Source organism: Melanerpes formicivorus, unplaced genomic scaffold (genome assembly GCF_026170545.1).
Source record: "Melanerpes formicivorus ecotype bairdi unplaced genomic scaffold, bMelFor1.0.p_v2 SCAF_93, whole genome shotgun sequence".
NCBI lineage: Eukaryota > Metazoa > Chordata > Aves > Piciformes > Picidae > Melanerpes > Melanerpes formicivorus.
The window spans coordinates 834509-859766 of NW_027142445.1; the positions used below are offsets into that span (position 1 = coordinate 834509).

The window sequence follows — 25258 nt, forward strand, 5'->3', positions numbered from 1 at the left end:
TCGGGCCACGCCTGCAGGGGAAAGGAGATCTGCAGACTCCCACAGACATCAGTCAGGAAATGAATGCCCAGCACAGCAGCCTGCCCCTGCAGGGTACAGCTCAGCAGGGGCCCAGGGAAGGTCCTGCTTCAGCAGAGAGCTGAGCAGGGTCCCACTGAACTGCCCCATGACTCACTGAACTGTGATGTAACCACCCAGACTTAGACAAAGGGCTCCTGTAATAAGCTCTCAAATAATCCTCTGGCTACCATCTGGAGCTCAGCCTCAGTCTTGGCCTCAGCCACACCAAGCATCCACGGACCCCAGAAACACCTGTGGGTAAACCCCATCACAGCCTCAAATCCACAGCAAGGGCAGGGTCACAGGCATGCCAAAACCCTGCAGCACCTGTTATCCACAAGCAGCTCCAGAAGTGCCCATTCCAGAGCACCCAGAGTGAGCAAGGAGCACACCCACCAGGCAGGGAGATGCTTTCATACCCAGCCAGGTCAAGCTCAGGCTTTAATCGACCCTGTCCTGCCTCTGGAACAAAATGAGTCCCCCACAAAGAGCAAAGCTGCACATCACAGACCCAAGCTTCTGACAGGAACACAGAAGAAAAATCCTCCTGTGACTAGGCTCTGAGAGGCTAGCAAAGACAGAGCAGAGACCAGGAGGTTGTCTGGGTTAGAAAAGCCCTCTAAGCCCATCCAGTCCAGCTGTCAGCTCACTAACCACAGCCCCAGCTGCCATGGCCACAGCTTCTTGAACCCCTCCAGGGCTGGGGACTCCACCACCTCCCTGGGCAGCCTCTGCCAGTCCCTGACCACTCTGGCACCAAAGAAATTTGTCCTCCCCTCCAACCTCAGCCTCCCCTGGCACAATTTCAGGCCATTGCCTCTCCTTCTACCACCTGAGATCATAGCAGGGAGCAGAGCCCAGCCCCCACCTGGCTCCAGCCTCCTCTCAGGGAGCTGCAGAGAGCAATGAGGTCTCCCTCAGCCTCCTCTTCTCCAGACTCAACACCCCCAGTTCCCTCAGCTGCTCCTCCCCAGCCCTGTTCTCCAGACCCTTCCCCAGCTCTACTGCCCTTCTCTGGACCTGCTCCAGCTCCTCAGTGTCCTTCTTGGAGTGAGAGCCCCAAAACTGAACCCAGCATTTGATATGTGGCCTCAGCAGTGCTGAGTCCAGGGGGACAGACCCGGCCCTGCTCCTGCTGTATAAAATAACCAACAACTCAACAACTCCCCTCAGCCACACAGCCTCAACCATCCCCCTGTGACAGCATGGCCTAAGGCACCTGAGATGCCTGGCTCTTGGGCTCTTGCTAACAACCTCCTGGCTAACTCCTGTTCCCCAGTGGCAATACAAGAGCCTGAGATGCCTCCGAGCTCCCAGCTGCAGAACAATGATCTGTCTGCAGTGGAAGGCTCTGTGCTGCACACTGAGCTCCCCACAGCAGAGCAGCCAATAATGGAACAAGCCACAGCAGAGCTTAAAAAGCATCCTGTCGGCTCCAGAGCAATTCTCCTGCTTTCAGTGCAGTTTACCAACGATTGGTGACCTCTGCAAGAAAGCACACAACAAATTTGCAGATGAGACCAAGCTGAGTGCTGTGGTTAACACTGAAAGACAGGATGGCATCCAGAGAGACCTGGACTGGCTGGAGACGTGGCTGAGGAGAGCCTCATGAGGTTCAACAAGGCCAAGGGCAAGGTCCTGCACCTAGATTGGAGCAACCCCCAGTATCAGCACCAGCTGGGAGTGATGAGATTGAGAGCAGCCCTGCAGAGAAGGACCTGGGGGTGCTGGTGGGGGAGAAGCTGGGCAGGAGCCAGCAATGGGCACTGGCAGCACAGAAGGCCAGGGGCAGCCTGGGCTGCATCCAAAGCAGGATGGCCAGAGATGGAGAGAGGGGATCCTGCCCCTCTGCTCTGGGGACACCTCAGCCTCTCCTCACAGCAGAGGTGTTCCAGTCCCCTACGTTTAATCAGTCACAAGCATCACCCAGCTGAGCCTCCTCAGTGCTCATTAGCTACTTCTGTGCATTGCCAGCCGGGCTCCAGCCTGGCAGGGGAGGATTTTAACTGGTCATGATCTCTGCCACAGTAACCTCTGCAGCTGCAGCTTCAGCCAGACATAGAGAAGACCAAAGTCCTCCACAGCAAGTCAATATTTAACTGCTGAGACACACCTGGAGTGTTCGTAGAGGGACTCATGAAATCTTGCCCTGTTGTTTCCAACAGAGTAACAAAAAGGAGTCTTCTCCACAAGAAGGTAGAAAGAGAAATCCTCCCAGGACGGCAATTAGAATCAGCTGCAATGATTTCAGAAGGACCCAAAAGAAAATGCTCCCATTGTGTTGCCCAATGTCCAGTGTACAGCCCAGGACAAGCTCAAAACCGGCAGGAGGCCCAGCGTGAGCATCATTAAAATCTAAACCAAGTTCCAGAAATGCAGGGGGAGCCTCTGCTCATCCTCACGGCCTCCTCTGCAGCCTCTCCAGCAGCTTCAGGTCCTTCTTGTGCTGGGGGCCCCAGAGCTGGAGGCAGTGCTGCAGGTGGGGTCAGAGCAGAGCAGAGGGGCAGAATCCCCTCCCTGTGCTGCTGCTCTCCCTGCTCTGGCTGCAGCTCAGCACTCAGCTGGCTCTGGGCTGCCAGGGACCAGTGCTGGCTCCTGGGGACTTTGTCACCACCTGACCCCCCCGCCAAGGCCTTCTCCTGCAGGCTGAGGACAAGCAACACTGTTTCCAGAATCCATCATTTAACACTGCAGCTCTGTCCTTACACTGTGCCACAAAGGCTTTTACAGAGCCCTTGGGCATCACCCTGAGTATCTGAGTAACATCTAAGAGCTGCTGTATCAGCACAGACTTTAAGATCCTAACCAGAAGCCTGGTCTAGTTTTCAGCCCAACTCTCCCTTGTATCAGTGAAACTAACCCAACTGTTTATACACCACCCCCCCCCCCCCGCCCCCAAATGCCCTGCATGCCTCTGATGTCAGCTTCTGCTAACAGTCTTATCTTTCATCACCTCTCTGGGCAGAGATCTTCCTGAGATCAGACACAGCTGCCCAAGTACAGTTCAGGGCAGCTGAGAGCACTTTCTCATGCACTGCATCTCCTTCCACCCTTTACCCACCTGTTTTCTGTGTCTAGCCCTGATTCCTTTGCTGGCAGGGCTCCCATCTTTACACTCAGTGAAAACTGCCTCTGTGCTCTGCAAATGCAGACCTGTCTCAGCAGGCATTCAGCTCTTGGTGATCATCACTACCAGTGAATGTCTAAATGTTCTCCAGCTTTACATCTCCAGCCCTTCACAAGCACCAGTTTGGGCATCACACCCAGAGCCAATGCTTTCAGGAAACAGAAGAATTCATACTGTGAAAGAGTGAAGAGGGAGGGCTGAGGGCATCAGCTGCCTAAAGAAGTGAGGAGGCAGCCAGCTTTCATTTCTCTAGGGCACAGCTTCCAGCTCAAAGAGAAATACCAAAACAGCCTCAAAGAGCACCACAAAAGCCAAGCCACAAACACCACAGCAGCTCACCTGCCCTCACTGCAGCCTCAGGGAGCACCTCCACAAGCAGCTCAAATGCCCCGTGGGCAGACCTGCCTGTTCCTGTCACACAGGCAGGCAGCAGAGCAGACACAGGCAGATCCACCAGGTCGCCTTCCCTGTGAGGCCAGCTGCTGGTGGGTTTGGTGGATGAAGGCAGTTGACCACACAACCACTTCTGTCTGCACACGACTGGCAGTGGAAATGGGCACAGGGCTGGGCACAAGGGGCACAGGGCTGGGCACAAGGGGCACGGGGCCACCTTAAAGCTGCTCCCTTGAAATCCCACACTTACTGGCGCCTACAGCTACCAGAGAGAAGCTAAGCCTCCACAGCTCCAGCAGCTCCTCAGAGCACTCAGAGAAGCACCAAAAGCCATCTCCAGACAGAGAGCAGCACACATTTGGCTTTTGACTCTGCTGGCAGAACAGAAGGACCAGTCTGGCTCTGAACTAAGAGCAGCAGAGGATAAAACAACCGTAAATCAAGTCACAAGGTCTTAGCAGTTCCCAGCAGCAAGGCTCCCACAGAGCTCCGAAGGTTTTCCTTTCACAAGCGACACCTGCATCCCTCTCCATCCATTCAGGAAAGGCAAAACAGAGGTCCCAGCTTCTGCCCTGGGAACTGCCAGTCCCCCTAGACGGCCAGGATGCTCTCCTTCACGGTTCTAAGCGCTGCACGTCTTGGCAGCTACTATTCTGCTTCACCCCACGGGGCTAAACCAAGGCTGCTTCAGGCAAAGCCTCTGCAAAAGCCATGCCCTGCACCCTTCTAAACCCCTGCCAGGGCAGAGAGGAGCTGCAACTGCGACCCTTGGGGGTTTTACCCAACAGGGCACAGCCCGATGGCAGCCTGCACTGGGTTCTTGGTCTCAGCAGCCCCTGGGCCGCTCTGCTCAGCCAGGATTACAACAGCCTCCGCAGTCTGAACTCAGCGATAAGCCGCTTCGGGGTCTGGAGATTTACCGAAGCGCTTCCTCCTGCCGGGATGAAGGGATCGCACCCCCAACTCCTACCTGCCTCAGAGGAGGCATTGCCTCTCTCCATGCCTCGCTTGGTACCGGGCTGGGAAACAGTCAGCGCCGCGCACACCGCCCCCGCTCCTGCCTCTTAAACACAAATGCCTCTTGGTGGTGGTGCTGGGGGGGATTTTGTTTGGGTTTCCCCCAAAGATGCAAGCGTGGGAGCTGCGCGCCTCGAATCGGGAGCAAGCAAATCCCGGCTGGCGCCGTGCAAAGCAGAAGGGGCAGCCAGGGAGCGCCGGGAGGCGTTCGGCAAGGCGGAGGAGGACTGCGCGCACCCCGGCCCGCACCGGTGGCCGTCCCGGGGGCAGAGGCGCCCGACGCCCCCAAAGCGCTCGGGCTCTAAGGGGCCCTGGCACAGAGACCCTCTTGCTGTCCCGGCCACTAAGGAAAGAGACGCGAAGGCCCAGGCCCGGTCCGGCCGCCCCCGCCGCGTTACCTGGGCACCGCGTCCGGCGCCGGCTGCACCGCCCCGCTCGGTACTGCCCCTCCCGGTACCGCCCCGCCCGGCGCCGGCCTCGCCTGCGCGTCACGTCCGGGCCCCGCTCCTCCCCGACGGAGCCTGAGCGAGGGAAGGCGGCGGCGGCGGCTTTGTGTGGGGCTCGTCGCTGGCGGAGGACACCGGCGCTGAGCCATGGGCAGGCTGCTAAGGGTCGGGGCTCGGAGCCCTCCGCAGGCAGACCGGTGTGGGCCAGCTGCGGGTCACCAGCACAAGAAGGACAGCGGGTGATGGCCAACACCCCCTGCTCATGGCCTGCGCGGATGGTTGGCCGCAGCCCTGCCTTGCTTTGGTGCTGTGCCCGCTGCGCACCAGACGTGTAGAGCCAGCCCCCGGAGGCAGCGGTGCCCGCACGGCAGTATCCTGCTTACCTCTGCTCCCTACCTGCACTTCTCCCCCGTTGTGACAGCCACACCTCCCACACTGCCGAGCACAGCTCCGGCTGTCCCCTGCCCTGTCCCAGCGCCTGGAAGATGCTTCGCTCGCAGCAGCAGTTCCGCGGCGAGCCAGGAGGTGCTGCCTGGAAACCACACAACCGTGGGAGCCTAGCAGTGATGGGATGAGCTCGGACCGGCACAGACAGACGGCCGTCACTGGGTGCTGCTTCAACAAACCGAGGGCCGGGTCCTGCACTTGGGTCACAACAGCAGCAGGAACGCTCCAGGCTTGGGGCAGAGTGGCAGGAAACTACCCAGCAGGGAAAGGCCTGGGGGTGCTGGACACCTTCTTATACTGTAAGCCTCAAAACTAAACCTAGTGTCTGAGGTGTGGCCTTTGCAGTGCTGAGTCCGGGGGCACCTTCGCTGCCCCGGCCCTGCCGGTCAGTGTGCCCCGGCCGTCAGACGGGCTCCGTTTGGTATCGCTGCACTAAGCTGAGGTGCTGGGTGTAAAACAGGGCCCGAAGTTACCCAGGGTCCATAACCGGACCTGGAGCGCCCGATAAGCAACGGGCTGACCCCCGCGGCGCCGAGCTCGACACTCCCGCTGTTGATGTCCCACCCCGGCGGGGGCGGGCGGGGCGCGGCGGGGGCCGGCCCAGGCAGGCTGGTGCTGGGCCTGGCAGGGTGCTGGGCAGTGCAGAGACCTGCGGTCGGTCGGCATGGCGCAGCAGGCGAGGGGGGCCGTGGCCGTCATCCGGCTTTGCAACCCGCCGGTCAACGCGCTGAGGTAACGGCGGGCGCCGAGCCGGCCCCCGCCGCAGGGGTCCCGACCCTGTCCGGCCGCGCCGCTGCTCAGGGCTGCGGGCGCCGAGCAGGGCTCCGGGCGCTGACCCGGACTGGGGGCACCGAGCAGGGCTCCGGGCGCCGAGCCGGGCCACGGACGCCGCGGTGGGGGCGGGCGCGGTGGCTGACGCTTGCCTGCCCTTGTTGAGCGGGGTGGGGGTTCTCTGGTTTCCTTCCTCGTCACCGGCTTACCCACTCTCCTTGCCCGTCCGAGGCCCCCTCCTGGTGCCCGGGCAGGCAGCCCCGCGAAAGCCTTTGCCGAGGGACCCTCCCAAACACCGCCGCTCGGTCCCCGCAGCAGTAGCTTACATCGCCCGTGACCAAAACCAGGCTGAACTCCTCCGTCAGCTCTCTTTCCTATAATTTCTAGTGGTAGGGTTTTGTGCAGAAGAGGTGTCAGGCTCTTGCTGTCATCTCCCCGGAAGCTCTTCAAAATCCATGTGTATTTCTCATCACTTCCCAGTCTTTCAATATCAGGATGATGCTTCCAACTAGGAATTGCCCAGCAGTCCCTCGTTTAATCCTGGAGTTTCTTCAAAGCTCGTAGATGAAAGCCATGTTTCTTCTTCAGATCTGCTGCAGGTCGCTGTGCCATCCAAGTGAGCACAGGGGTTAGGGCAAAGGGCATTGGAGATAACGGATGTGGCTCAGCCAGAGGAGCTGGCACCGGGATGAGCCCACGGCCAGGGCTGGCAGAAGCCAAGGCAGCTCATTTGCCTTTTAAAAGAATACAGAACTGGCCTCTGATCTTTACCAAGAAAGCCCCAAGGCAGTGACCAGCAGCAAAGCCAAACCCAGTCTGTAGGACCTCTGGAGCGTTGGGTTTCCTGTGTTTGGAAAGGTTGTCTCTGCTCTTTGGCTTTACAGAGTTCGTTGAAGGGCTGTGGGTTAGTTCTCTCGTTCTGAGCAGCACACAGACCCTTTTGGAGTGGCCACAGGCAAAGAGCTGTTCAGTACCAGTGTGCAGAGTGCCAAGCCAGCGTATAGCCACAAAGCGAAGCCACCACTGCGGTGGTGCTCACAGTGTAACCCACACAGCTTGCTGAAAGGGAGCTGGAAGGGACAAGAGCATGACCAAGGAATGCAGCTGCTGCTCTTCACAGGGAGCTACACTGCTGGGCAGAGACTGCAGCAGGTTAAAGAATGGGGTAAGGTGACTTTATCTGCCCAGATAACTACCATGAGAAGACAACATGGAGGGACTTGTTGAGGTTCACAGGTTGCACTGGGTTGGAAGGGACCCTCTAAAGGCATCTTGTCCAACCCCTGCAGTCACAAGGACACCTCCAGATAGAGCAGGCTTCCCAGGGACACATCCAGGCTGACCTTGAATGAAAGGGTGGATCCTACACAGCATGGGTTTAGAAGGGTGTCAACACCGAGTCCCTGTTTGGGGCATTTGTTCTGTCACACCAGGACCCCACCCCAGAGAGAAGGGGAGTCAGGAAAAGGAAAGGAGGCTCACAGGTTGGGATGAGAAAGGGATTTAATGAAATATGCAGGTTAATACCAGTGGCCACACAAGCTACAAAGCTATACTCAGCCCAGCAGCAGTGCAGCAGCCACGATATCCAGAAAGAGCCCTCAGGAGCAGGAGCGAAGCAGGGTAAGGAGGACCCTAAGCAGGAAGCTCTAGCAAGAGGCTCCCCTCAGCAAAGCTCCTCCTGTAACCCAAGTGTGGTGCTGATGGGCTGGGCCTCACCTATAGCCTACTCCAGTCTGTGGCTGGCCTGGGATTCTGTCCCAGCCAAACCAGGACAATCAGTTAAGATGCTATGAAACTTTAACTTGAGATGTGGTTGTGATCTTTGATCACATGCCAGGGTCATGGCTGCTCGAGAAGGGATCTGTAATGATCTCCTACTTGCCATCAAGTGGGTTTTAGCTGAGACCTGTGGCTGGGAAGGTAGAGCTCACCCTGGAGCTTCTGTGTTCCTTCTGTTTCTGCATTCTTGCTGTGCTGGAGCGGGGGGGAGCAGGTCTGAGACTGCTGTTGGCACTGTTAGGCTGTGGAGGTGACAGCAGGCAGTGAACATTGCAGACAACAGCTGTGTCCTGCAAGCCTCTGAGCTGAATTTGAGAGCAGGCACAGATGCGTTGCGCAGGACTGCTGAGCTTCTGCTGCTCTGCTCCAGCCCTTCCCCACTGGGCACTTTGCAGTCCTCTGAGAATCCTTTGCTGACCATTTTCTGCTTGTGCCTATGAAATATGTTCAGATGAGACAGCCCAAAAGGTTCTGGGTATGTTTTTTAGGCCCAAGTTCCCTTTGCCAGGGTCCCACAAGTGTTAAGGCTGGACTTAGGCACAGACTTTCACAAGGTGAGGCACAGCAATGGTCAGCACAGCAGCAGCTCTGCCAGGTGCATGCAGGACAGCTTTTCATCCCTGCAGCTATTGGCCCTCTCACCAAGCCCTCAGCTGGTAGTGGTTTACCATTAATGGTTTTCAAATGATGCTGAACTGCTTTCTTGAAAGTCCAAATGTTTAGCTCCTAAAGACACCTCCAGAAGAACATGGCCCTGTGCTGCTTGCTCTGGGAGCAGCAGTGCCACAGCCAGGAGACAGCTCTGAGGCGGGGGAAGGGCTGCTCAGGACTCAGAAGCTTGCTGGGGTTTGGCTCTGGACCATGAAGGAAGAGGGAGACTCACAGAAGGATTGCCCTGGGAAGGCTGTGGCAGAAGACAGGCCAGGGGAGAGAGCTGCTTGGACAGTGTGCTGGTTTTGCCTGGGACACTTGGTGTGTGCAGTGCAGGCCTCTCGGAGGGCACTCGCTGAGGCTCTGCTCCCTTGCAGCTTGGCAGTTCTCCGGGCATTAGAGGATGGACTGAAGAGAGCAGAGGCAGATCCCTCAGTGAAAGCTGTTATGATTTGTGGTGACAATGGCTACTTCAGTGCAGGTAAGACTTTTGTCATCCAACAGCCCAGGAAAGAGAAGAAACCCTTTCCACCACCATCCCTGGAGGTTCTTTGCCTGGAACACTATTGGTGAAAGCCCTGAGTTGGCTGGCAGTGGCCACCAGGCAGTGGCCACCAGGCAGTGTCTTTGCTGTTCTGCTGTGCCACAGCTGAGGGAGGGCATACCACGAGCTGCACACTGCAGGCCAAAAATAAGCTGCATATTCATGCTGAAAGGAGAGACAGCTGCTCAGAGACACCAGCCAAGGGCCAGGAAATGCAGAGTTCCTTCTTAGTGGTTGGACTTGGTGATCCTGAGTGTCTTTTCCAACCTGAGTGTTTCTGTGATTCTGAAATCTGAGCAGGTTCTAGGTTCAGTCATGGAAGAGTTTCTCCTTCCCCAGTGTCAGTGCCTCAAGCAGTGTCAGACTTTGCTCTGCACAGGTGCTTGGCTTTGGCTCAGCTGCTGCTGAGCTGAGGCTGGAAGCTGTTGCCACAGGCAGCGCAGGGCTTGTGCCCCTCTTGTGTCCTGCCTCAGAGACAGGTTGGGCGCTGGGAGCAGTTTCTTCCCAGCAAGGGCTCTCAGACAGTCCCAGGCGGCCCAGGGAGGTGGTGGAGTCCCCACCCCTGGCCGTGGTGCTGAGGGAGGTGCTGCAGGGGCACTGACTCAGCAGCAGTGGGGGAGTCTGAACTCTGGGTGAGTGGTTGGGCTTAGAGATCTCAAAGGTCTCTTCCAACACAACACTTCTATGAGCTCCATAACACCCTGGTGCTCCCTGACTCTCCATAGCTTTCTTTGCATGACACCTCTGGAGCCAGCACGTGGAGTGTGCCTGGGCTGGCCAGGGGTGAAGAGCAGATCTCCAGCTGTAGAATCCAGGGCATTGCTGTGGAGCTCTCCCTTGCTTGTCAGTAGCAACTTGCACCTAGCTATTCCAGACTCCACCGTGGATGTCTGTGTGATCATTACAGTAACCATCACAGAGGGGTTTGGGTTGGAAGGGACCCCCACAGCTCACCTGGTCCAATCCCAAAGCTATTTCTGCACTTAACCTTCCTGTGAGCTCTCTGAACAGGCTGAAGGAGATTGGATTTCCTCAAGGTGTTCCCCAAAGGGATTGATTCCTGTTAACCACTCTGCTGTCAGCAGCATCCTCTACAGATCCTGATCCTCTCTGAGCAGCTGTGTTCAGCAGCACAGGGGGAGGAACCTGCCTTTCCCACTAATTGCTCTTCCTCTCTTTGTGCCACCAAAGGAGCTGACATTAAAGGATTTTCATCTTCCAAGGGCCAGGGCCTCGGCTTGGGCCCCATCGTGTCCCTCATAGAGAGCAGCAGGAAGCCTGTGGTGGCTGCCATTGAGGGCTATGCCCTGGGAGGAGGCCTGGAGGTGGCACTTGGCTGCCACTATCGGATTGCACACAGGAAGGTAACCCACTGAGAACCAGGGGGGCTGGTGAAGGCAGCAGGGGCACGGGTCTGGGCTGGTGGGAGACATCCCTGCCCGGGGCAGGGGGTGGGGAAAGTCCCTTCCAGTCCAACCCATTGTGTGAGTCTGTGCAGACATGGCTGTGTGCAGGGTAGGAGGCAGGCTGGGGTCCAGGGCCAGCTGCAGAGGCTCAGCCAGTCCCAGGGCAAGGTCCTGCAGCTGGGTCAGGCCATCCCCAGGCACAAATCCAGGCTGGGTGCAGAGTGGGGTGGGAGCAGCCCTGAAGAAAGAGACTTTGGGATGCTGGGTGCTGAGCAGCTCCCCAGGAGCCAGCAGGCAGCTGGGTGCTGGGCTGCAGCCAGAGCAGTGTGGGCAGCAGGGCAGGAGAGGAGAGGAGATTCTGTCCCTGGGCTCTGCCCTGCTCAGACCTCACCTCCAATCCTGCCTCCAGTTCTGATTTCCCCAGCAGGAGAAGGACACAGAGCTGCTGCAGGGAGTCCAGAGGGGGCCACAGAGGTGATCCCAGGGCTGGAGCAGCTCTGCTGTGAGCACAGGCTGAGGGAGCTGGGGCTGTGCAGCTTGCAGAGGAGAAGGCTTCAGGGGCACCTCAGAGCTGCCTGCCAGGACCTGAAGGGATCCTGCAGGAAGGCTGCAGAGAGACTTTTGCTGAGGGGGTCTGAGCCAGGCCAAGGGGAAATGGTTTGGAGCTGAGGCAGAGCAGGGTTAGAGTGGAGCTGAGGAAGTTCTTCAGTGTGAGGGAGCTGAGAGTCTGGCCCAGGCTGCCCAGGGAGGCTGTGGCTGCCTCCTGCCTGGGGGTGTTGAAGGCCAGTCTGGATGAGGCCTGGAGCAGCTGAGTCTAGCTGAGAGGTGTCCCTGGGCATGGCAGGAGGCTGGAGCAGATGAGCTCTGAGGCCCCCTCCACCCTGAGCCATTCCAGGATTGCAAGATCTGTGATTTGCAGGTGTCAGTCTGGGAGATGCTGTTGGCCCCAGAGGTCTCCTGTGCTGTCCCATCACACAGCCATCCTCTGAGAGGTGATGTTTGTCCTCTGCATTTGGACACAGCTTCTGAAGTGGCTGAGTGAGCTTTTGTCTTCTGTGGCAATGCACAGGGAAGAAGTTTCTGTATGGAAGTGCTGAGGGGTCCCAGAGGAGCCCTGTGTGGCTTCTTGCTCTGCTCAGTCCTTCTCCTCCTCTTCTCTAAGCAGGTCTGTTCCCTCTGGCTTTGTTTCAGGCACGGATGGGGCTGCCAGAGGTCACCATTGGGTTACTGCCAGGTGCTGAAGGCACTCAGCGCCTGCCCAGGCTGATCGGGGTCCCAGCTGCCCTGGACATGATCACAACAGGTACAGGACTGTGCCTTGGCCTTGCTGTGTGGATCAGGCTGTGGAGCTGAGTCACAGCACCAGCTTGGTCAGATGATGTTTCTGAGCATTCATGGCTTGCCTGGGTCCCTGCTTGGGTTGACATTCAGCTTTCTCCCACTGGTGAGGGACCAAAAAAGGGACATGCTTTCTCCCAAGGCATGGAGTGGGGATGCACTGCCTGTACTTGAGGACAAGGAGGCACAGCTTCTGATCATCTGGGCAATGGGCACAGCTGTGGGAGTGAGGCCAGAGGGGGCCACAAGGATGATCCAAGGGCTGGAGCAGCTCTGCTGTGAGCACAGGCTGAGGGAGCTGGGGCTGTGCAGCCTGCAGAGGAGAAGAATCTGGGGGGACCTCAGAGCTGCCTGCCAGGACCTGAAGGGATGCAAGAGAGCTGGGGAGGCACATTTTAGAAGGGCCTGTGGTGATAGGCTGAGGGGCAGTGGATTTAAGATTGGGGTGGGGGGGCAGACTGAGACAGAGATGAGGAAGAAATTCTTGAGAAGGGGAGGATGTGGGTGGGGGAGACACTGGCACAGGCTGCCCAGGGAGGCTGTGGCTGCCTCCTCCCTGGGGGTGTCCAAGGCCAGGCTGGATGAGGCCCTGAGCAGCCTGGGCTGGTGGGAGGTGTCCCTGCCCATGGCAGGGGATTTGAATTGGGTGATCCAGGACTCCATGCATCCATGAACAGAATTCAGCTGCCCACCATTCCCCACTGCACTCACCTCATGTCTCTTTTTCAACCACAGGGAAGCACATCCCAGCAGCTGAAGCACTGAAGCTGGGCTTGGTTGATGAAGTCGTGGAAGAAAGCACAACTGAGGCAGCAATTCACTTGGCAAACAAAGTGATTGGTGAGGAAAGAATTGTAGCAATGCCAAGAAATAATTGGTGATGTTTCAGGGCTGGAGAGAGTGAGGACAAAACCCACAGAGCTTATTGCAGTGTCTGCTCCACTCGCTGAGCTTTGGCAGCCATGTAAGATAGAATTAATTGCAGAGCTTGCTTGCTGTTAGCTGAAGTGGAAAATTCAGATTGCTAGAGAGCTGCAGGAATTGAAGTGAGGATTTGAAGGACAGATCCATATCAAGTTCTTCATCACCTCTCCAGGCTCACTTGCTCCTAGGCTGCTGCACTCCACTGAAGCTGGGGAGTGAGTGCCTCTTCCATCTCCACTTTGGGGCCACAGCTGCTACTGCATCAGCAATGGCTGCTCAGAATTAACCTTCTCCCTCTAGTGCAGGGGCTGGCAGCTCCCCAGCACAGCTTCATGGGCCAGGGGTCTGCAAAGTGTCTCTGTCCCTAATCCCTCAGCTGTAGTGTAAGAGAACAACCTGTGAGGAGTGCAGGGATGTTGAGGGATTTTTGTTACCCCCACCTCAGAAGCAGCAGGATCAGTGAAGTTCACACAGGAGGAGAAGCATTCCCTGTGCAGCCTGAGGAGTGTCACCTCGAGGCACAGCAGGATATTTTCCCACTCCTGAGCTCCTTGTTCCTTTGGAAACAGACCACTGATTCCCAGCAGGGTTTCATCTGGAGCTGTCACAGCGGTGTGGCTGAAGGGAGCACAGAGCGTGGATGGCGTTGCCCTCACAGGCAGTGCTCTGCTGCTGCAGCTGTCCCCCCTGCTCTCTGCAGGAGCACTTCTCCTGTGCTGGAAGCTGAAACAGAAGTTTTGTCCTGGGTGACCACCACGTTTTAAGCTGGTGCAGGGAATGGGCAACTCTTCCAGATCAGCACACAGCTTGAGAGTCACAGCTGGGTGCAAGAGGGTCTGTTCTTTGGCTGGAGCTCTGCAAGAGATGCCCTTCCTGCTCACTGTCTTCTCTTGGTGCTTTTGAGCTTCGTTCTGAGTGCAGAACTGCTGCCATAAGCAGTCCCCTTTTCTCTTTCCCCATCTGCAGTCAGACTGTCTCAGCACAGTTCTGTAGGCCAGCTGGGTGCTAAGCTTCACCCTTGCTTCTGAGGAAACCAAAGATATTTCCTCTCACTCCTTTGAAAGAGCTTTGGTTTATTTTGCTTTTTGGAAAGCAGAGATGCAAAACTGCTTCCCAGCTTGTGTGTTCTCTTTGACAGGCTGAAGTGGGAGCCTGACAAGCTGAGATTGTTTTAATTCTGCCTTCAAAGGGGAACAGCAAATTGTCTTCATGTTAGATGCTCTGCCTTCAAATTTGTTGAGCCCCATGGATCTTGCAGGCTTCAGTTCTTCAGTGAAGAACTGAAACAGCGACCCTGTCAGCCTAGCAGGAGATGCTGAACAGCAGCCAGGAGGTCATGCCTCCTATGTGAGGATTCCTCCAGCATCAGAGTATTCCTCTAAGAAGTCCAGGAGCCTCAGCCAGGACTCCTGCCCCTTCAGATCCACATCATCTTATTTCCTCTCTCCTTTGTAACATGAGTCGGTCAGAGCTGCTTGGAGCTCTGCAGGGGTTCGTAGGAGGCACAATCACAACACACCAGAGCAAACATCTCTGGCTGTTCCCCAGCTAGCTATCCAGCACAGGAGCTCCAGGCCTGGAGGTGTTCCAGGGCAGGCTGGATGAGGCCTTGGAGAGTTCAGGTCAGTTTTCTCCTGCCCATCAATCTGCTCTTGATTCTCACAAACACTGCAGAAGCAAAGGCACTGCACAGAGGTGCTGCAGAGTCACTGAGCAAAGCTTAGCTAGGCTGCAGCTCAGGGCAAGTGTTGTTCCAGAATCCTCAGCAGAACTACTTTTCCCTTCTTGCTCTGAGGACCTGTGCCCTGGCCCCAGCACTGTTTGTGTTCACAAGGACCATTTGCCATCTGCAGACCGAGCTCCAAGGCTTCCAGCAGTGTCCCTTCTGTACCAGCCCCTTCCATGTCAGAGATGTAAATCCCTTGACCTGCTCACTCTTAAGTGGCCTTCCAGCCATCAGATCTGTCTGGGTCAAACCTGAGGTTCTCTCCTGTGAGGCAAAGAAACTCCCTGTGTAAATACTGAGTAAAGGGCTGTGGATAAAGAGCATTCCTGGGTTAGAAACACCCTTTGAAGAGGGACAGAGCACATTCACTGTTGATGTAAACACATTGTTCATGTGAACTGTGGTCATGAGGGCAGCTCCTTGCACGGTGGTGCTCAGCTTTGTGCCCTCTAAAAGGCTTAAGGGGAAGCCCTGAGCTCTGCAGACCATTTCAGGGAATCTGTTTCTTAACTCATCCTGGGGACTGCTGTTTCTGTTCCACTTCAACACTGCTCAGCCTTGAAGGAAGAGCTTGAGTCAGGACACATTCCTTGGGCACCCATGATTGCAGTACTGCTGTGTTCCTGCACTTCAGCTTCCTCTCTGTGGTTTCCTGCTCCTCTGCTGCCTCACTGGCACCTCCCTAATGCAGACGGGAGGCAGAAGTGGAGCTGGATGCAGTATGCCACCTGGGAAGGAAGTGTGTTCCTGGGGCAGACCTCAGAGAAGCCAGGGCAGTGAGACTGTCACAGAGCTTCTCAGCATGAGGTGCTCTCTGGACAGCACCCAGCCACCACCCTGCTTTGGTGGCAGCCCTGGGTGCAGTTGGGAGCAGCGCTGCAGCACTCAGTGCAGCAGCACTGCTGCAGTTTGTGATCTGCATGTGGCTGTGATAACAGGAAGGTCTTTGTGAACATGTTGGAGTGTTAAGGGGATGCACCCTGAATTTCTCATCTTGGCCCTTCATGGTCCTCTCTGAGGCAAGCTGCCGGTAAGAGCCTAGGAAGAGCCTGAGAACAGACAAGTCAGAGATCTCCTAGCAGGCACCAAGGTTTGTACTTCTGGAGAGGATTTTGGCATCTCTCAATTCAAATCCTTTCTGGGTGTCACCATAGCAACCCCTGTCTGCAGTGAGCCTCCTGGGTCTGTGCAGCTGCTCCATCAGCCCCTGCTGGCACACCAGCCTGAGCTCTCCCTGCCGAGCTCCTCGGCTGAACTGCCCTCTGGGGTAGTCCCACAGCGAGCAGAGGGATTCCTGTGGTCAGGGAAGGATTCAGTCAGGATGCGTTTTCCAGGCTCCCTCACAAGTCCCGGGGTCAGGACCCCGGCTGCAATGCACCTGCCCAGCAGAGTCGGTCGGGCACCCTGTGCACGACACAAAGCCTGCGGGGCCAGGTGGGGCTGGGGACAGAGGCAGCCTGCAGCGTGGGCAGCAGGGAGCCCTTGGGGCCGTGCGGCTGCGGCTGCTCTTCCACATCTCCACTTCTCTGCCTGCAGGACAGCCGCTGGGACCCCGCAGGCTCAGCCTGAAGCCGGTTCCAGAGCTGCCCAACATGGAAGCGTTCCTCAGCGAGGCTCTGGTGAAGGTGAAGAAGCAGGCCCGCGGGTGGCTGGCGCCGGAGCTGTGCTTCCAGGCGGTCAGAGCCAGCACCGAGCAGCCCTTCGCAGCCGGCGTGCGGCGGGAGCGGGAGCTGTTCGGGGTGCTGCGGAGCTCGGGCCAGGCCCAGGCGCTGCAGTATCTCTTCTTTGCGGAGAGAGCCATGCACAGGTGGGCAACAGCCACGGGAGCTTCCTGGCAGCGTGCTGCCCCCCAGCCCATCCGCACCGCCGCTGTCATAGGTAAGGCTGCTGCTGCCCGCGGCCGAGGGCAAGGGGATGAGCACCTGGGTCTCGACAACAGGCTGGGGAGACCTCAGAGCTGCCTGCCAGGACCTGAAGGGATCCTGCAGGAAGGCTGCAGAGAGACTTTTGCTGAGGGTGTCTGAGCCAGGCCAAGGGGAAATGGTTTGGAGCTGAGGCAGAGCAGGGTTAGAGTGGAGCTGAGGAAGAAGTTGTTCAGCAGGAGGCAGCTGAGCCTCTGGCACAGGCTGCCCAGGGAGGCTGTGGCTGCCTCCTGTCTGGGGGTGTTCAGGGCCAGGCTGGATGAGGCCTTGAGCACCCTGGGCTGGTGAGAGGTGTCCCTGTCCATGGCAGGAGGTTGTAGCAGATGATCTCTGAGGTCCCTTCCAGCCTGAGCCATTCTGTGGTCTATGACAGGCTGCTCAGTCCTGGCTTTGTTCCCTGCTCCAAGCAGCTTTCCCCAGCCTTCTCCCCCTGGTCCAGTCCTGCACTGTGGGTGCCTGTGCACAGTCACCCAGGGACACACAGCAATGTTTTAACAGCTGTCTTTTAAGAAGATTTCATCTCACTGGGGTCTGCTTCTGCCATTTTGTAGCCCAGCAAGACAATGCCTTAATTAATTTTTGATAAGAGCAATTTCACTGCCCTGCTGTGATTTAAAAAGCAGAGGCCTGGAGCTGGCTGTTACTAGCACCACTCAAATGGTTAGACAAGGAATGGAGCACCTGGAGCAGTTTGTGTTGCAGGGGAAGCTCCCCAGGTCAGCCCTGCTGTCTCCAGGGTGCTTCTCAGGCCTCTGCACTGTGAGCTCTGAAAGCTCATTCACAGCACAGCAAGGGTTGGAAGGCACCTCCAGAGATACAGAATTAACCAGGTTGGAACAGGCCTTCTAGAAGTCCAACCTATCACCCAGCACCATCTGATCAACTAAACCATGGCACTCACCCAGTCCAACCCCCTGCCAGGGCACAAAGAACACTTCCAGGGGGGCTGGAAAGGCTCTAGAGCAGGAGACTCCACAACCTCTCTGGGCAGCCTGCTCCAGGCCCTGCCACCCTCACACCAAAGAATTTTCTCCTCCCATTGAGGACTCTGCAACCTCTCTGAGCAACCTGTGCTCAGTTACCCCCACAGTAAAACCAGCTCAGGTAGACCCTCTCAGGTTTCAGTCTATGCCCATTGCCTCTAGCCCAGTCAGTGGGGCTCCAGCTTCCTCTCTGGTGTTCATATCCCTTGGGCAGATGACCCCCCCTCTCTCCCCCAGCCCTCTCTAGGCTGGAGTCACAGTCTCTCAGCCTTTCTTCATGAGGCATCATCTTAATGGCCCTTCACTCAGCTCCATATCACTCTCATGCTGGGGGGCCAGAACTGGGGTCACAGCTCCAGGTACTGCCTCACCAGTGCTACACAGAGGGGAGAGTTTGGCTCCCTCCTCCTGGCAGCAGGACTCCTCCTCATGCAGCCCCTGTACCACTGCTGTGCTGTGCCACAAGGTCACTCTGCTGCTGGCAGTCAGCTTGGCGTCCCCTGGGACCCCAGGTGCAGAGCTGCTTGCCAGCCAGCCCCCAGCACGTACTGCTGCACAGAACTACTCCTCCTCAGATGCAGGACTTGACACCTCCCCTTGCTGAGCTCCATGAGGTTCCTCTCCACCCATCCCTCCCTCTGGATGGCAGCACAGCCTCTGCTCTGTCAGTTATTCACAGTACCTGAGCACGGGAGACAGAAGGCCCAGAGAGCTTGGCCAGAAGCACAGATGAGCAAGCAAAGCTCCCGTGAGGGTGTAGGTCCAAGGGGAAGGCGATCTGCAGCCTAAAACCTGGATCAGCAGTGTCCATAGCCAGCCACAGGAAGCCCCCAGAACTTCCCAGTGTAGCTTGGAAAAGGGCTGAACCCCCAGGTCTGAGCTTATATGGAGCTCTGAAGGCCATGGGCAGCTGGTGTGGGTGGAGGCTCCAGGTGTCAGGGTCATTAAGGCTTATCAGTGCCCTCAGGGGCTTGACCCTTCCCAGGGCTCCTGAGGCCTTTTCTGAGTCATTGCTCCTCTCAGTGGAGCCCACAGGTGCAGCTTGCTTTGTCTGTGCCACTTGCTCATGTCTGCATGTGCCAAGTGACATCTCCTGTTCTGGAGGGTATTGATCACCTCCTTTTGGCTCTGACCCCACACCAAGCCCTGCCACTGTTTCCCATCACTTCTTCCTGCCAGCCACTGCCTTTTCTACTTCCTCTGGAAGGTTTTCCTCCTGTTGTGCCTTTTGCTGTTCAGGAATGCTGCCAGTGCAGCAGAGGCAGGCACAGAAGCTGCCATCACAGTTGCTGGGGGGGTCAGGCTATGTAAGAAAGAACCATTGTCCAGCCAGTGCCATGCTGTACCCTGGTGCCACATGCTGGCTCTCCAGTGCCTGCTTGCAGCAGCAGTGGTCAGGCTCTTAGGGATGAGTCTGGAGGAGCTGACCCTCTCTAAAGCAGTGCTGCACAGCCATGAAAGTACTGAAACAGAGAGGTGATCCAGGCTCTGTTTCCAGAGCAGAGTGCAAGGCAGGCAAAGCATCCATGGGGGATGGTCACCAACGGGTAGCAGCCTGTGCTGTGCTGTGCCATGCACTCACACCATGCTGCACTCTGCTGCAGCCTGTGCTGTGCCATGCACTCACACCATGCTGCACTCTGCTGCAGCCTGTGCTGTGCCACGCACTCACACCATGCTGCACTCTGCTGCAGCCTGTGCTGTGCTGTGCCATGCACTCACACCATGCTGCACTCTGCTGCAGCCTGTGCTGTGCCGTGCTGTGCACTCACACCAGGCTGCTGAGGGCCACATCCAAGTCTGGTCTTGATTGTCTCCAGCAGCTCCATGCCCCTCCTGTGCTGGGGGCCCCAGAGCTGGACACAGCCCTGCAGGTGAGGTCTCCCCAGAGCAGAGGGACAGAATCCCCTCTTTCCATCTCTGGCCACACTGCTTTGGATGCAGCCCAGGCTGCCCTTGGCCTTCTGTGCTGCCAGTGCCCATTGCTGGCAGTTTGGACCTCAAAGCTCATCCAGTTCCACCCCCTGCCATGGGCAGGGACACCTCCCACCAGCCCAGGCTGCTCAAGGCCTCATCCAGCCTGGTCTGGAACACAGATCCAGTGGAATGCTGCTATCAGACCACAGATATTCATCCTAGCTCAGCAGCTTTCCTCTGTTCTCTGTCTCCTCTGTACAGATTCTGGGGTCCTTTGTTTACAAATTGGGTGCTAAAGTCCTTCAATTAATTTTGCATGGCTTTTCATATTCGGAGTGCCTCATGTGACAGATCAATAATCAAAAGTAATTATTCTCTCAGCTTGTCTGGCAAATTGATTTGTCATATCCCTGCCTGGCCTGAAATGGCAGGAGTTCAAGTGCAGGTCCATTTCACAACAAAAGACCAGCAGGCAGCAGGGCAGGAGAGGGGATTCTGCCCCTGGGCACTGCCCTGCTCAGACCTCACCTCCAATCCTGCCTCCAGCTCTGCTGTCCCCAGCAGCAGGACACAGAGCTGCTGGAGAGAGGCCACAGAGATGCTCCCAGGGCTGGAGCAACTCTGCTGTGAGCACAGGCTGAGGGAGCTGGGGCTGTGCAGCCTGCAGAGGAGAAGGCTCCAGGGGGAGCTTTCTCAGAGCTGCCTGCCAGGACCTGAAGGGATCCTGCAGGAAGGCTGCAGAGAGACTTTTGCTGAGGGGGTCTGTGCCAGGCCAAGAGGAAATGGTTTGGAGCTAAGGCAGAGCAGGGTTAGAGTGGTGCTGAGGAAGTTGTTAATCAGGAGGGAGCTAAGACTCTGGTACAGGCTGCCCAGGGAGGCTGTGGATGACTTCTTGCTGAGCCCTGGGCATGAGATGGTAACCCAGCTCTGAAAACTGTCCCTGCATGAGAGAGAAGAGTCCAGGGGCCTTGTCATGGTTTGGGGCAGAAAGCAGCATATCCAGGACAGGTGCTGGAGTGGTTCCTAGCTGTGTTCTGCTCTGTGTGAGCTGAGCTAAGTGAGCGACCTTTCCCTTCCTCCTGCTTTTCCAGCCTTCTACACCTGTAAGCCCCAAGGACTCCCCACCATTTTTTTTCTGCTCTAATATATTCTTCCCCAAGATCACTCAGCTTTATAAAGTAGAAAAGAGGAGTCCTCAGAAGTGCTGCTTTCTCTGCTAGACAGCAAAATCCCTCCTGAATGGTAGAGCCCAATTGTAGAAAATACTTCCAGGGGATTCCTGTTGTGCAGACTCTAATGGAACAAAACCCTTGGGGCTTTCATTACTCTCTCTGCCAGCTTCATTAAACATCATTCCAGTGCAGAGTTATGTAGGAAGTTGAGAGACAGCTTTTCTAGGTCAGAAACAAGCTTGGCAAGCTCATATCTTATCTGTGAGCTTACTCCCGTGGCCTACAAAGTGAAATACTACAGGCAAGTGTCTGTCTGTCATGGGATGGCTAAAACCTAGCTGGGACTGCTCATGCTTTACTATGAGGGTAGTGAAACACTGCAACAGGCTGCCCAGGGAGGTGGTTGAGGCCTCTTCCCTGAAGTTGTTCAAGGTGAGGGTGGACAGGACTCTGGGCAACCTGATCTAGTGGAGGATGTCCCTGCTGGGTGCAGGGGGTTGGACTGGATGACCTTTGGAGGTCCCTTCCAGCCCAGACTATTCTGTGGCTCTGTCACTCCATGCTGCTTGTGGATGAAAGCAAAATGGGGGATCAGCTGACAGCACTGCAGAGCTTCCCTTGAGCAGAGGGCTGGAGAACCTCTGATCACAGAAGAAGTTTTGATATGTCAAGGGCAAGGTCCTGCAGCTGGGTCAGGGCAACCCCAAGCACAGAGCCAGGCTGGGGGAGGAGTGGCTGAGAGCAGCCTGGGGGAGAAGGCCTGGGGGGGTCAGGTGGTGACAAAGTCCCCAGGAGCCAGCAGTGGTCCCTGGCAGCCCAGAGCCAGCTGAGTGCTGAGCTGCAGCCAGAGCAGGGAGAGCAGCAGCACAGGGAGGGGATTCTGCCCCTCTGCTCTGCTCAGCCCCCACCTGCAGCACTGCCTCCAGCTCTGGGGCCCCCAGCACAGGAAGGACCTGGAGCTGCTGGAGATGCTCCAGAGGAGGCCATGAGGATGATCAGAGGCTGCAGAACCTCCCCCGTGGAGGGCAGGTTGGTGATGAAGGAACAAATTGAGTTTGCCTGGCAGTGTGATGTTTGTGAGCAGGCTGGCAGGCAGCTGTGGCTGCAGCAAGTGTTTGCTGCTGGCTGAGCAGTTGTGGGTGTCCTGCGGGGCACACACCTGCACCGAGGTGTGCAGCTCCCAGGAGAATCCTCTGCCTTGCCTGACCCTGCCTGCCTGAAACTGCTGCACTGCTGCCTCTTTACAAGGCTGCTTTAGCCAAACTTTGCAATCCTCTTGTTGCTGCTGATTGGTTTATCTCACTCCCATTTGTAAAGCTGGGATTGAAAAAGTCCTCTTTACAGAATTCTAACAACCTGGTGCTCTGTGCTGCCTGCTGCTTTATTTGGGACATTCATAATCCTCCCATTCAGATGCTTCTCACTTCTAAAGCTGGCAAAATTGTGCTGGCCTCCTCCCACTGGTTTGTGTTAGTCCCAGAAGGCCTCCTCGTGGAGAGCAGGATAAAGCCCGGGGCTTGTGAGGCAGGAAAGTGCAGCTGCGCAGCTTCATTCCATGGCGTGGAGGGCAGAGCTGCTGGAGGGCTCAGAAAGAGGGGAAGGATCAAGCCAGTAAGTGCTACACTGATACTCCTGGGGTATGAACTGGTTGTAGCACAGCTGTGGAGCTTGGAGAAGAAAGTTGCTCCCTGAATGGAATGTGAGCTGCAGCAGCACAGGGAGGGGCTTCTGCCCCTCTGCTCTGCTCAGAGCCCACCTGCAGCACTGCCTCCTCGAGAAGGGCCTTTCCAACCCGTTCTGTGACTATGACTCTATCTAATTCTGTGTCCCTTTTATCCCTAGGGCTGGGGACCATGGGCCGAGGCATTGTCACATCTCTGGTTAAGGCCAAGATCCCTGTGGTGGCCCTGGAGCAGGACCAGGAGTATCTGAGCACAGGGAAGAAAGCTGTGATGGCCCTTTTGGAACGTGAGGCTATGAAAACGGAGCAGGGTGCCCAGAGCCTGGATTTCCACAACCCTTCACGTCTGCAGTTCAGTCTGGACTTTGCTGTGCTGGGTGATGTGGATCTGGTCATCGAGGCCGTGTTCGAGGACATGCAGCTGAAGAAGGAAATATTCCGCAAGCTGTCCCAGGTCTGCAAGCCTGGGGCCCTGCTCTGCACCAACACCTCAGCCCTGAACATCGACGAGATAGCCTCTGCCACCAGCCGCCCGCAGCAGGTCGTCGGCACCCACTTCTTCTCCCCTGCCCACGTCATGAGGCTGATGGAGATCATCTACGGGCGGCACACGTCCCCCGGCGCCATCGCCACCGCCGTGCAGCTGGCCAAGGTGCTGCGCAAGGTGGGGGTGGTGGTGGGGAACTGCTTCGGTTTCGTGGGGAACAGGATGATGTTCCCCTACGTGCAGCAGGCACTCTTCCTGGTGGAGGAAGGCAGCGTGCCAGAGGCGGTGGATCAGGCTCTGGAAGATTTCGGGTTTAAGATAGGACCCTTCCGGATGTCCGACCTGGCTGGGCTGGACGTGGGCTGGAGGTCTCGGAAGGGGCAGGGCCTGACCGGGCCCTCGCTCCCCCCGGGGACCCCCGCCCGGCAGCGCCATGGGCACCGCTACAGCCCCCTGCCAGACCTGCTGTGCGAGCGCGGCCGCTTCGGCCAGAAGGCTGGCAGGGGCTGGTACCTGTACGAGAGGGCCGGGGGCAGGACGGCCAGCCCGGACCCCTGGCTGCACAGCTTCCTGAGCCAGTACAGGGACACCCACGGCCTCCAGCCCCGCTCCATCCAGCAGGAGGAGATCCTGGAGCGCTGCCTGTTCGCCCTCATCAACGAGGGCTTTGCCGTGCTGGCCGAGGGCATCGCGGCCGGCCCGGAGCACCTGGATGTCATCTACGCCAACGGCTACGGCTGGCCGCGGCACCGCGGCGGACCCATGTTCCACGCCTCCACCGTGGGGCTGCCGCGAGTGCTGGCCAAGCTCCAGAAGTACTCCGAGGCTCACCCTGACGTCCCCGGGCTGCGGCCACACGCCCTGCTGCGGAGGCTGGTGGCCATGGGCAGCCCTCCCCTCAAGGAGTGGATGTCCTACCTCGGCCAGAGCGGCAGCAAGCTGTGATCCCCTGCTGCCTGCTGCGGAGCAGGAGCTGCAATTGCTTTGCCTTGCAATCGAACCCTGAGTGCCACAGGCTCTCAAGCGATGTCACTCACCCCCCCCAGCCTTGTGCAGACAATGACTTTGGCCACTGATTAGTCCTTGGTCCCCCACTCCTGCAGCAGCCACTGCCATCACCTGCCCTTCCTCCTCAGCCCCTGCCTCACCTTCCCTGCATGCTGCTGTCTGAAGGCCAATCTCATTCTGCTTTGCCTTCAGGCCTTCACGGCTGTGCCCCCAGCCCGTCCTTGTGCAAAGCAGGAAGCAGCATCCACAGCCCACAAAGCAAATAGTGGTGCTCGTGACTCACCCAGCACCAGCTGGATCTACCAGAGCCTGCCTTAAATCTGTTTCCTACTTTGCTCAGGTCTTGCTTGTGTCCCCACAGATTCCCTGGCTCTCCTAGAGACAGCCAGCTGGAGCCTGCTTCCTTCCTGCGGCTGGGGCAGAGGTGGCACAAGGGGTACAGCTGCTCTCAGAGGTGAAGTGCAATGAGCAGAAGAGAGCTGGTTGGGGCAGAGAGCAGGGGCAGAGCTGTGCCCTCCCTGCTTCAGAGATTCCAGTAAATGACAGGAAAGCCACAAACACATCCACCTGCCTGCCCTGGCTCACTGCAGCCAGGCTGCATCCTAGCTCCTCATTATCCCACCTGGCTCTGTGCAACCAGAAACACCTCCTGGCATCTTCTAACTGGATAGGTGTTGCCATCACTGCCACTCTGGGGCTGCCTACTGCCAGCAGGAGTTGTCGGCATGCTCCAGCTGAGCAGCCTGAGCCACGGCCTGGCCCTTACCGGCTGATCACACAGGCAGAGGCAGGCTGGGAAGAGCAGGGCTCGAGCAGGAGCGCTGCTGCAGGCAGGCAGGGGGTGGCAGATCTCTAGCACAGATCAGAGCAGGGGAAGACGGAGCCAAACTTGTTTCAGGCTTCTGTCTTGGGTCAAAGTCTCCCATTTCTCCTGTCCAGTGGCTGTCTGCCTGGCTGGTGTGGGGACTCCCTTCTCAGGGACACTGGATGCCTAACTTCTGATTTTATTTGAATGACCCTGCTTTGCTTGTCCAGTGCCAGATCCTGTGGGATCGTAGGGACAGCAGAAAGCCTTCAGCTGCTTGGGTTTCCTCCATGGCTCCTCTGCATGGTGGAATTAAATAATTGGCTTGCTTGTGCAGGACTTTGTGTGTGACAAGGCTGTGCTTCTCTTCTCCTACATATGTCTTGTTTTTCCCTTCACCTACCCCACTGCTTCAGTGGCTGAGCTGCAAAACTGAGGGCAGGAACCCCCTTAGAAGCCGCAAGCCAAGCCACCTGCCTGGCTCCAGGGAGGACTTTTCCCCAGGCACAGAGAAAGGGTCAACTCCAGGCCCAGCAGAGTGCTTTGGTTTCCCCCAAACTCTTTGTGTGCCACTGCTGAGAGCAGGCAGGATTTGCTCAGAGGTGCAACACAGCTGAGAGCAGGCAGCCAGCAGGCAGCCAGCAGGCAGCC

The 25258-nt window shown here is 57.3% G+C and overlaps 2 protein-coding genes across 3 annotated transcripts in view; one reads left to right on the plus strand and one right to left on the minus strand.

Moving 5' to 3' along the window:
* Positions 1-5049, minus strand: part of MAP3K13 (mitogen-activated protein kinase kinase kinase 13) — a 55296-nt gene extending 50247 nt beyond the window's left edge. For both annotated transcript variants that reach the window (XM_068165795.1, XM_068165794.1), the window contains exon 1: positions 4996-5049. The gene's annotated coding sequence lies outside the window, so the exon portion shown is untranslated. The remainder of the gene's footprint in view (positions 1-4995) is intronic.
* A 1081-nt stretch (positions 5050-6130) lies between these two features.
* Positions 6131-24946, plus strand: EHHADH (enoyl-CoA hydratase and 3-hydroxyacyl CoA dehydrogenase). The gene is made up of 7 exons (XM_068165797.1): positions 6131-6222; positions 9072-9175; positions 10430-10602; positions 11836-11947; positions 12718-12822; positions 16169-16510; positions 22469-24946. The coding sequence occupies exons 1-7, from the start codon at positions 6155-6157 to the stop codon at positions 23737-23739; spliced, it is 2175 nt and encodes a 724-aa protein (XP_068021898.1). The 5' UTR covers positions 6131-6154; the 3' UTR covers positions 23740-24946.
* Positions 24947-25258: the final 312 nt, after the last annotated feature.